The sequence below is a fragment of the Helianthus annuus genome, chromosome 15 (assembly GCF_002127325.2).
Source record: "Helianthus annuus cultivar XRQ/B chromosome 15, HanXRQr2.0-SUNRISE, whole genome shotgun sequence".
NCBI lineage: Eukaryota > Viridiplantae > Streptophyta > Magnoliopsida > Asterales > Asteraceae > Helianthus > Helianthus annuus.
In genome coordinates this window covers 44,272,468-44,285,363 of record NC_035447.2, presented here as the reverse complement: position 1 = coordinate 44,285,363, position 12,896 = coordinate 44,272,468, and the positions used below count along the sequence as shown (strand labels likewise).

Genomic DNA, 12,896 nt, shown 5'->3' with positions numbered 1-12,896 from the left:
GTTTCCGCATAAGATTTACCCTAACTTTGTCTTTATATGATATAACTCACGTTAGGTCAATAATCAGACATGTATTTAGTTTAAACGTTAGGTCAATAATAAGACATGTATTTAGTTGACGTGAGCGTAGCTCAATCACATCGATTGAGTGTCACTAAATAGTTGGGTACTTGTGTTCTCTCTTTTTCTACAAGTTTTATTTTCACTATTATAATAAAAACATCACACTGATATGGATTGTTAAAAACTTTCAATTTGACTATTAGAGGAAAATAATCACAAAAAAGATTCTAGAATAATATGTGAAACACAACTTTACTTTAGTTACAATAAATATCTTTCCTTTAAAATTTACCATTGGAGCATTTGATGCCTATCTTTTCGCTCTATGATCCCCACCCCATCCCATCTTATGCCTAGAAAGCCATCTCTTCCTCCTTGCTATCTTCCCACCACATAAATATAAAAGCATGGTTCTTTCGGTTTCTCTCTCCTCCATATTAAAAAAAGCTAAGACCTTGATTATTGCTTTATCAATACCAAATATGTCAATTCAAAAGGGCTTTTGAGCACTATATATATATGTTCCAATACAGACTATAGGAGATTGTGAAAGTGATTTATGTTAAAATCTTTCTTTCCTCCAAAAAAGTGAAGGTTGAGATACACATATATATACACACATATAGAGAGAGAGAGTGAGGAGAGAGAGAAGAGAGATTTTTCTAGACAACTCTCTCTTTTAAATTAAACCCTTTCTCTTCATCTCTCCTTCCAATTGATACCTCACTTCCAACTCCCAACTCTCCTTTTCAAAGGATTCACAAGAGAAATGGTGAGTTCATCATCTCTTTCTTTATCTTTAACAGTTTTGACCATTTGCAAAGCAAGAAAGTTTGACTTTGTTCTTGAAGTTGATCACTTATACAATTAGGGTTTTCTTGTTTATGTTTTTATAGGAAGTGGAATCACAAGAACACTCCAACAACATATGGGAAGGCTATGTGGATTGGAAGAAGAAACCTGCAATCAAAGGCAAACATGGTGGCATGCTTGCTGCCTCCTTTGTGTTAGGTAAACTCAAAGCCAAGATGATCAAGATCAAAACTTTTTTCAATAGGGTTAATTTATCTCTCAAGTTTATGAATATTTGAAATGGGATTTTGAATTCTTTAATCCTTTAAATCTTTAATATTTGTTTTGTTTTTTTTTAGTTGTGGAGGTGATGGAAAACCTAGCATATCTGGCAAATGCAAGCAACTTGGTGTTGTACTTGACACAATTCATGCACTTTTCTCCTTCAAAAGCAGCAAATCATGTCACAGATTTCATGGGGACTGCTTTTCTTCTTGCCCTTCTTGGTGGCTTCTTATCTGATGCTTTCTTCACCACCTATCAAATCTACCTTATGAGTGCACTTGTTGAGTTCCTGGTAACTCTCTCTCTCTCTCTCTCTCTCTATATATATATATATATATATATATATATATATATATATATATATATATATTATAAAGTATAATAAATTATAAAGTATATATTGTATGATTTATAATAAAGATATTATAAAGTATATATTGCCTGATTTATATGTCTAGGTTTTAGTGGTTTAACTTTGAGCAAAATAGAAAAATCTATAGGAAAAAGAAAGCAGAAAAACCGTGCCTACAATAGCGTAGTTTGCACTTTCCTTTTATTAGTGGAAAAACGTGTCAATCTTTTGAGAGATGCAAAAGTTTTAAAAAATATTCGTTACATATAATAACATGAATTCCATTCAAAATAATATATAGTAACATGAATTTATGTGCATATAAAATAACTATATATGATGGTTTTCAATGGTCTAGTTTCTTTATTCTGTGAATATATAACATGGATAATGTGACACAACAGTTACATATCGAATATTATTTTCCAGAAGACAAGTGGAAACATGTGAATCAAACTCACCCCACGAGATTCCCTTAATCCTACGCTATGTTAAAAGAAACTAGAATTTATATAGCACAACCACTTTATTATCGTTTCATACTTATGCCCGTCTTTTTCTCTTTCACACATAAGTTTTTTCTCTCTTTCACCTATAAATCGCGTTGCAGCTTTTTATATCTTTAAACAAAAAGAGGCTCAAATAGAAATCAAGACTACCACTAGTATGATAGCTTTGAGTACGAGTCCACATGTCGACAAACGACTTTGATAAATCATACATAAGAGTAAATATATATGGTCACGTTTTAACGAATTTTTAGTTTTTGATCCCCTATGAAACCGAAATTAACCAGGCCAGATCATATAGTAAAACAAACAAATTCAATTGCTATATAGGCAGAGGCGATGCTTTGAAGGGGCCGGGAGGGGCGCCCGATCCCCCGAACTTTTCGGCCAGTAGTGTTATATATGTAGTTTTCGTATAGAAATTTTTGGGTATATACGTTTTCGACCCCCCCCCCCCCCCACTTAAAAAATTTCAAGCTTCGCCACTGTATATAGACAATCGTACTTTCAAAATAGTACTATTTATAGTCGACATTTTACTTCATAATAGTACTATTTTTAGTTGACATTTTACTTCATAATAGTATTATTTTTAGTTGACATTTTACTTCATTAGTCTTGTTTCATTGATGAAACATATTAATGACGGAGAAAAGTTGTAAACTATCAATATGACGACTTAAACATGCTTGTTTGATTATTAAATATCTAAATCATATATGTGTGTATCACACAATAATCATTAAGGGGCACGTGTACTTTATAGATATAAGTAGAAATCAAGAGAATCCAAATATATTTTACATAGCTATTTGAATATATGATAAGAAAGACACCTTTACCTTAGTTTACCAGTAAAATAATATAAAATGTGCTATAATAACTAACTTATATATATGTCTAAATCAATGCTCTATTTAAAAGTAAATAAAAAAAAATAAGAAAATAAGAAAATGATCTAGCCTATGTTTTGTGTGGGTTCCAGTTTCTGAATAGTCCATTTGTTTCTATATTTTTATAGAAGTTGGTTGCTTCAAAAAAAAATCTAGCCTATGTTGGATTTTACAATAGGTTTAATGGTTGTGGGTCCAGGATCATGTTACACATCCACGTATATGATTAAAAGTGGTGACAACAAGGTGGACTTCGATAACATTAATGTTTTGTCTCTTGTCCCGATAAGACCGTTTCATTGGTGCTCATAATAATAAATATAGTTACCATCATATACGTGCCACGTGGCACCACCTCTTACTAGACACCTAGAGTTTTAGATATACACTTGTAACCCGTATATCTACCGTTTGAAGTCAAACTAATACAACTTAGACCACTTGTTTTCACCATGTGGGCATCGCTTAAATTGTGGATAATGTTCTTATCGACTGACTAAAATATTAAGATGTTGACCAAGGAAGTGGGAATACAATCATGCCAATCAAGATACAATATATGATAACTTCTTAGCCATATAATTATAAAAACACATATAATGTATGTGGATAAACTATGACTTTTACTGATTCATTCACTATATATTAAAATTTATGTTTTGAAATGATAGTTATATGTGTATATATTAATAAGTTTTAAGTTATTACAAAGTTTTTATTAATATAATCTATCCTCTAGTATATCACAAAACGATATGTTATATGACCGGCCGGTAAAACGATAAGTTTAATTTTTTATGACCGGCTGGTAAAACGATATTTTATTATCATATGATTGAATTAGTTATTTTCATCATGTGGCCATGTCATACTGCTATCGTATCAAACCGTGTTGATACTTGACCGAACTGAATCGATTATGTACCGTCATAATCGGTATAATGTTCGGTTTGTGTTTGTACTCATTTCTGGTTTTGGAAATTTCGGTACCAGTGCCGAATAATTTATCTTTTTACAATTCGATGTAAGTTTTATCAAAAACAATGGTGTATTAATAAAGTATTTTCTGTTATTGTAAACTACACCAAGTACGGATACCAAACTAGTTACGTAATAAACCGAATTAATGCCGACGAACAATATTGCTATTGATATTCTTTATATGGTTTTTTTTATCGTAATTAAACCTAGAACCATTGTCAATAAATTTAATTTTGTATTACATACATTTTTTATGATAGATTTAAAATCTTTCTTAGCCGTAGATCGTAAAACAATCAGTTTTTATCATGGGCCGGTCATTAAAAAAAAAGATGGATATCATATAAATTACATCTATCAAATCAAAAAGTACACGCCCTTTACTTATTGAATGATTATAAAGGTGTGTAATAATTTCCACTTCCTTAAAGTGAATAATATACTGTTTATTTCGTTAGCCTATAATAACTATTCGCCCAAAAATTATTGCAAGTAGAAGTACAAGCCTAATTACCAATGAGGTGATGTGTATTTGAGAAAAGAAGATTCTGGATTCAAGTTTCACGTACGACAGAGACTAAAAAGTTTTGTCGTTAAGACAAAAGAAGTATAAGCCTAATTTATTCACTTGTCATCTAGTAATAATTAGATATATAAATTCGTATGTAATTTTATTTGTATAAACATGTTCTAAACGTGTAAAAATATTCAATTTTTTTAACGACCAACAGAATCAATCTCGAGCACTCTCAGGGCACTCACTGGATCAAACGGAGAGTACTCCGAGAGTAACCCGGGTCCACCACCAATTCCAAGGAAAACCCTGTAACCCACCCGCTCGTAGACACGATGATGAAATTACTGATAAAACTCGTTTGGCTCAAGGATCGAACTCAGGTTTCCCTGGGTCTCCTATCATTACCCATTAATGACTCACTCTACACCAAATGATAATTGAACTTACGTCTCTTAAAAGAAATGTAAGTTTCCACCGGTTCATCTTCAAAAATACTCAAATATTGTAATTTATTGATATGCCAAAGTAAAAGTTGTCGGAACAATCTCGGTGGGATGTGTCATGCCCAAAGTGCCATTTTAGTGGGTTGTTGTTAAGATTTTGGGTCTATTTCCATATATTGAGATAATGACATCCACAAAAGCCGACTTTCCATATATGGACAAAACATTTATATTGTAAATCGAACGGCAATCTAAATTTATAAAATGGGTTTTGAACTCACATCACTTGGTAGAATATATGGGTTAGTAGTTTGAAAGATTTTGGGTTGACAACTTTATGGGCTTTATAGGAGATTTTGAAAATAACATATATTTATTTATTCACGTAACAAACATCAACTTTAATATGGATATTTTTAAATTTTTGCCCTCGATCCGTTTAATGTTAATTTGTGAATACGAGTAATGCGGCTTAATTATAAACAACCAATATTGACATCATTTAAATGATTTGTTTTAATTGATGTTTAAACTTTTTTTTCTTTATCTCTCATTCATAATTAAAAAACCTAAGGTTTTTTTTATATTTGCTTGACATCAAAACCATTAAAAAGCCAAAATATTTTAAATAGGCTTCCACTATTTACGCATAAAGAGAGACAGAGGGGAGGGGTGTGTGAATATAAACTCCCAAAAAATATTAACACATTTTAAATAAATTCATCTAAATTCTATATGTGAATTACTTTTAAACATTTATGTTAGCTAATAAAAAATCTGCTTATTTTTGTGTCATGTCAAAAACTATCACCCTAACCAATATCGACCATTGTTTATATAATTGTTCTATAACTCTTCTAATGACATGTTTTTCGTGTTTGTGCAGGGTCTGGTGATACTAACCATACAAGCTCGTTCATCCTCGTTAAAGCCACCAAAGTGTAGCCCTCAAGGAGCCACGGTCTCATGTGAACAAGTGCACGGAGCGAAAGCTGCCGTGCTCTTTTTGGGCCTTTACTTGGTCGCATTAGGCGTAGGTGGTATCAAAGGGTCCTTACCCTCACATGGTGCGGAACAGTTTGACGAAAATACGGCTAAGGGAAGAAAACAACGCTCAACGTTCTTTAACTACTTTGTGTTTTGTCTTGCCTTTGGGGCTCTCATTGCGGTTACATTCGTGATTTGGATCGAAGACAACAAAGGATGGGAATGGGGGTTCGGAATTTCTACCTTGACGATTTTGTTGTCGATTCCGGTGTTCTTGGCAGGTTCCAGATTTTATAGGAACAAGATCCCATCTGGTAGCCCCCTCACCACAATCTTTAAGGTAAGACCGTCAATTCAATATAATCAGGTTTTAAGTTGTCAAACAAACATGCTTAATAAACTTTTTTTTTTTTTTGAAAAGAAAAATATAAACATATAATATTCATGTTGACCTATTTAAATCATTTAATTACACGGGCTGTATTTAAGTTGACTTGTTCAACTTATTTATTTATGCTTGTTAAACAGGCCGACCTATCAGATTATTACCTGTTTGACTTATTTAGATAAACGAGTTAAACAGACCCCATTTCATATTACAATTGGTGTCTTTAACACATAACACTGATGCAGGTTTTGATTGGGGCATTGTTGAATAATTACATCGCTAGAAGTCCAAGCAATGCCATCGTGAGCATGTCATTGTCCCCAAACGATACCGTGCCGCGACAACAAACCGTCACAAAAGAACCCGAAGAAATCGAAACCCCCTCTACAAGTCTCAAATTCTTAAACCAAGCTGCGGTAAACAAACCCGCCTACGATTTCCTACGCTGCTCGGTCCAACAAGTCGAAGACGTCAAGATCGTTTTACTAGTACTCCCGATCTTCGCTTGCACGATCATGCTCAACTGTTGTTTAGCTCAACTTTCGACATTCTCCGTACATCAAGCCTCGACCATGGACACAAAAATCGGGTCGCTAAAAGTCCCCGCTGCGTCGCTACCCGTTTTCCCGGTTGTTTTCATCATGCTCATCGCTCCGATTTACGATCACATCATAATCCCATTTGCGCGTAAAGCGACGAAATCCGAAATGGGCGTTTCACATTTACAACGAATAGGAATCGGTCTCCTTTTATCGATAATGGCTATGGCAGTCGCAGCTCTGGTCGAGATCAAAAGAAAAAGGATTGCGACCAGAGCTGGGCTCGACCAACACGAGCCATTACCGATAACTTTTCTTTGGATCGCGTTCCAATACTTGTTTCTTGGGTCCGCGGATCTATTCACATTGGCGGGATTAATGGAGTTCTTCTTTAGTGAAGCCCCGGCGAATATGAAGTCTTTAGCGACATCGCTATCGTTCGCTTCGTTGGCAATGGGGTACTATTTGAGTACGGTGATCGTGTCGGTTGTGAACAGTGCCACAGGTGGCTCGGGCCACCCTGGATGGTTGTCCGGAGGGAACTTGAACCATTATCATTTGGAAAGGTTTTACTGGTTGATGTGCATTTTGAGTGCACTCAATTTCCTACATTATTTATTTTGGGCTCACAGGTACAGGTACCAATCTAGAGGGGCTAGATCTTAATTATGTAGAAGTTGAAGGTGTATCGAAGAAACTGTCACAACTCACAAGACAGGTTCAAATATGACTTACATTTTCAGCAGGACTGGATATGTAAATATATATTATTAAGTATGCAAAGTTTTATTTTTACCGATAAAAGTATTGAAACTAATTTAGAGGTAATTCGATATATATTTCTTTTTGTTTATGTTGATTTTGCTGAAAAAAACTTTTTATGATGATCATTGATTTTTTTTTTTTTTTTGGTTATGATATAAATAATATGCAGTTGTCTATTACAGGACATAAATGAAATAAAATTTATAGTTCTTTTAATTTGAAAGTTGAACATTTAAAAATTTATAATTATTCTTATACGATATGATAGAAATACAATAAGTATAAATGATGTATAATTTGTTCTGATTTATAGTTTAGGTTCATTTTTTTTTTCTTCGTGGTTTCTATTTTTATGACACTTGTAGTAGAGGTGTACAAATCGGTTAATCGGTTTTTAAAAAACCGGTTAAAAAAAAACCGGTTTTTTCCACCCAAAATAAAAACCGGTTTTTTTAATAACCGGTTCGGTTAATAACCGGTTTTTGAGGTCCAAAACAATAACCGGTATAACCGGTTGGGACCGGTTTTTAACCGGTTTTTCCCAAAAAAACCGGTTTTTTTCCGGTTTTAACCGGTTTTTTAATAACCGGTTCGGTTAATAACCGGTTTTTGAAATCAAGAATAGTAACCGGTATAAAAACCGGCGGTTAAAAAAAACCGGTTAAAAAAAAACCGGTTATAAAAAAAAAACCGGTTAATAAAAAAACCAGTTTCGGTTTTTTTTCCGGTTCGATTCTAAAACCAGTTTTTTTGTACACCTCTAACTTGTAGTCTCACACCCATTAGATGATTTTCAATGATAAAATAACTTTTTTGGATGATCACCGAGGGATGTAACAAAATAAAAAAACATAGAGAACATTTATTCTTTTAAGGACTATTGTTGATCTATTAGACTAAACGGTATGGGGGAGTCTCCATGCCCGTCTTATGCTCGCCGCCCCGCCTCCCCCATCCCCTGTTCCGGCGCCGGGCCAGGCCCGGCTTCTCCGCCCTCCAGCAGCCGGTGACGACGCCCATCCCTCACACACACACACCTATACATACATACATACATACATACATACATACATACATACATACATACATACATACATACATACATACATACATACATACATATATATATATATATATATATATATAAAGGGGTTCATCCCCCACCCCCTAGGTCTATACCCTTTAGGCCCCCCGCTTATGTGGCGATGACGTGGCAGCTCATACCCTTAGGGATGAGGCTCACCATACCGATTAGTCTTAATAGTCAATAGACAGAAAGAAAGAGGGTAATGGATAATTTGCCGTTGAGGGTTATGGATAAATCGCAGTAAACTACAGGGCCGGCTCTATGGGTTATTCATACTAGGCTTGAGCCTAAAGCCTTCAAAATATAGGACCTCCAATATTTAAAAAAAAAATTATAATAATTATTGTTTATCAAAATAGCAGCACAACATGGTTAAGTCCTTTACTTCTAAACATGAGGTCAAACGATCGATCCCTCTATTTTATTTTGTGTTGTTTTCTTTTTTTTTTTTTTATTGCATCATATGTGCAAACTGCAAACTTACTTTTATTGCATGTGCAAACTTGCATATATAGCTAAAAGTAAAAAAAAAAAAAAAAAAAAAAAAACCCTTTATATAGTTTCTATAATAGTTTAGAATATGGTTACTATACTTATGCAATATAACACAACCTTAGTAAATTAACACAAATTAATTTTATATATGGATTTTAAATTCCTATTATATATATTGGTAAATCCGTAGGCCGTTGCAACTTCACTATTCACGTCGTCATATCAATATTTGTATACTATAAACAACATACACCTTTTACTCGTTTAATTTTAACGAATTTGATTTTTTCAAATAAAATGTAGGTTCGGCCTAAAATTGGACCGTCATCGTCGACGCCTACCTTCATTTACCTCGTGAATTGTAATGTCGACCAGGGCCCCGATGTTTTCTTTATACCAATTATGGGCTAAATTATATGAGTGCAACTCACATTAAAACCTAGGTAACAACTCTCAAAATTGATGTTTTCTTTATACCAATTCAAAGGGCCTCGACTTTGTTGTTCGCTTTGGGCCTCTAAAAACATTGGAACGACCCTGGTAAAGTAGAAAGGAAAGCCTCTCACTGAGCGTTTTTGTCGCAGTTAAATTGTGAATAATTACCGACTTTTCACAATTTCACACTTATCTAATAAATCTTACTATAAAACTAAAGTTATCTTAGTAGTAACATAAAATGAGTCCAAACTTTGTCTTTTCACAAGAAAAGGTAAAGAAAATAAATGCATATAAACTTTAAATTCAAAATATTTTAATTACATAAGAAAATCTAACAATTTAATATGACTTTTAGGTACATAGTAATTATGTTTCTCTTAACTTTAGTTTATTTGGCCATGTAGTAATAAAAACTAAAAAATATATATATTTAAGAATATAAAATGTATGCATTTGAACCAGATAGACTTTTACCAAGATGTATCAATATTTGTGAAATCTCACAATGTAGGTATTTTAACACACCAAGAAAACATTAGCGAAGCTCTTACCTGACTTGTAACGAGATTTCCAAGTAGTAGTACCTTATTTGTGACCCGATAAAGAGAAACAAACACGAAAAAGACAAGAGGAAGGACCTAAACCGAAATTTGGTGCTTCTCTAGTCCTTAGCCCTAGCTGGTGTGGGTTTTGGAAGCAACAACAAATGAAGTTTGGAATTATGTAGCACGAAAACCAAGGAATCAAATCACAACTCAAACTCAAAAGTGAAACTATTGAACTAAATAAGAAACCGGTTATGGTTTTTTTAAACCATATTTTATCTTTCATGAGTTATATGTGTGTAAATAACCAACTTACAATAAGCCGAACCAACATTAAACCCAAATTTTATATAGAGTAAAGTGTAGTTCTTGTCCTTGTGGTTGTCTGAAAAACACACGTTGAGCCCCTAATCTCTAAAAGTCAACCCCTGAGCTCTTGTGGTTTAGTTTTCATCCAATGTGAGTCCATGACAATAACAGATTAAACGTTTCTATTAAATAGACACTGAAAAGACCAATATGCCCCTATATGTTTTCCTTGCAATATTCGTCCATGCCTGGAAATTTAAGTTATTTCCCTAAAAAATCAAATTACACACACTCTCATCTTCCTACTCTACACATATGTAAGCAGAATACAACCTTGTTGCAAAGTGGTTGGATTTAGGGAATTGATTGTGCTGCAAGTAGAATACAAGCAATTACTAGAGTTATGTTCCTCTACAGGTTATGGAACCTTGTTGCAACTGGTTAGACAGTTATGTTCATCCACAGGTTATGGAACCTTGCTGCAACTGGTTGGATATAAGTAATCAACCTTGTTGCAAGTAGAATACAAGCAATTACCACAGTTGTGTGCATCCACAGATTATAGGGGCATATTGTAGTTTACACAACCATGCTTATGCGGTCGGTATCCAATATCCATGCATACTCTCAAGCATCAAGTATTAAGATCAATATGCATGCAACCATTACACCTTAACTCGGGACCAACGGTAGTCTTTTTATTGATTACTAGATGCCACATTGTTATAAGCAAATATACACATGTTTTTATATCAATTTGCACCCACTTTTTATTAAGTTTGTTAAAGATATATTCCAAATAGACTTATTTTGGTTTATTTTTTATTTTCAGTATAAAGCGAACCTAAGTTGAATGAAGGAATCAAAATCAGGAGAAAATATGAAGAAAAAGAGAAAAGTTGTCCAGACATGCCCTGGGCCTCGCCGGAGACTCCCCATGTCTCAGATCCGGAAACTGCCAACGCATCTAGAAGGTCACAGACCGAAGCCCAAACAAGAAAAGCCCAGTCACACGACGTGCCTTGAAAGCACGCCCCTGTCTCAGCATAAAACGATAAAAGTTGACTACTGGAATATCCAGGGGGACCCACAAGAGTTGACCAAGGGACGTGTCTGGCAGACACGGGTCATGCCTCACTTACGGGCTACAATAGGTCACCTGGCCAGACACGCCCCATGTCTGGCCCCCAGGAGGCTATAAATAGAAGGCCAATTCCACCATTTTCACTTATTCTCTCCTCTCTTATCCCAAACACATTTCTCGTCTACCCATTATCTCTAATCATTGTAATCATTGAGAAAAACACAAGAATAACTAGTGTAATCAAGTTTTATAATCTTTTCAAGTTTGGTGAAAACTAGTTCCATGGCCATTCTTGGCTAGATTTCTTGAGGGTGTTTGGGGGAAACTTACATCCTTGATGAGGAGTTAACTATAGCCAACCATGGGTGAATAAAGTGTGTATATGTGTGTGTGTGTGTGTGTGTGTGTGTGTGTGTGTGTTAATTAGTTTAGCTAATTAGTAGTTTATTAAAAGTGAGTGAAATATTAGTGTCTCCATTAACTTGAGTCATTAGTCTTTCGGCTTAACCCTTAAAATATACCAATAATCTTGCGTCGTCCTTAACTTGGGTCATTCATGTTTTCTATGTCTATAAGAGTCAAAACATGTTGATGCACTAAAAGAAGGTTAAAGATTTTGGAAGGGACTTCTAGAGAAATCAAACGCAATACAATACAAATATTATGTAATATACAATCTAACATACAATACAATAATATTTATTAAATATTTTATTAGGGGGAGTTTTGAATTAAATGAAGAAAATATAATATTAAAAACCTTACCGAACTATCAAACACAAACAAACATAAATGAACATGTTCACAAACATAAATGAATATAAAATTTCAAAAACCTCAGTCAACTAAACGAATGGAATTTTTTGTTCGTGTTTGTTCATTTATTAAATAAACAAACAAAAATGAAACTGCCCGCCAAACGGTTCATCAATTGTTCACTAAACATTTGACTCATTTTCAACTATAATAGGCTATCCTGTTAGGATTAAACCTAATAAAAACCCATTTAAATAGGATGGGAACCCAACAAAAAAGGCAACTTGTTTCTCTCTCTGATTACTACTTATATTACAAATATTATACATGTGAAACCCGATTGACTTGGACGTTGGACCTTGGTCCCTCTAACAAGATTTTTATGTGGTTGTAGCTTATTTGTGACTATATAAAGAGGGGCCGATACCACAATGATAAGAGGAAGGATCTAAACCAAAATTTGGTGCTTCTCTAGTCCTTAACCCTAGCTGGTGTGGATTTTAACAGCCATGATATTTGAAGTTAGGAATTAATTAGTAAGAAAATCAAGCAATAGAATCACAACTCAAAAGTGAAAAAATTGAACTAGCTGAGAAACCAGTTATGTTTTTTTTAACCAAATTTTATGCTTGATTACAATTATATGTGTGAATAACCAAATTAAAATA

General features: G+C 34.0%; 1 protein-coding gene across 1 annotated transcript; it reads left to right on the top strand.

The window, feature by feature from the left end:
• The first annotated feature begins 417 nt into the window (after nucleotides 1-417).
• On the top strand, nucleotides 418-7,655 carry LOC110891282 (protein NRT1/ PTR FAMILY 4.6). The gene is made up of 5 exons (XM_022138978.2): nucleotides 418-835; nucleotides 960-1,074; nucleotides 1,215-1,432; nucleotides 5,722-6,162; nucleotides 6,456-7,655. Exons 1-5 carry the CDS (start codon nucleotides 833-835, stop codon nucleotides 7,413-7,415), a joined length of 1,737 nt encoding a protein of 578 aa, XP_021994670.1. The 5' UTR covers nucleotides 418-832; the 3' UTR covers nucleotides 7,416-7,655.
• The last annotated feature ends 5,241 nt before the right edge of the window (nucleotides 7,656-12,896 follow it).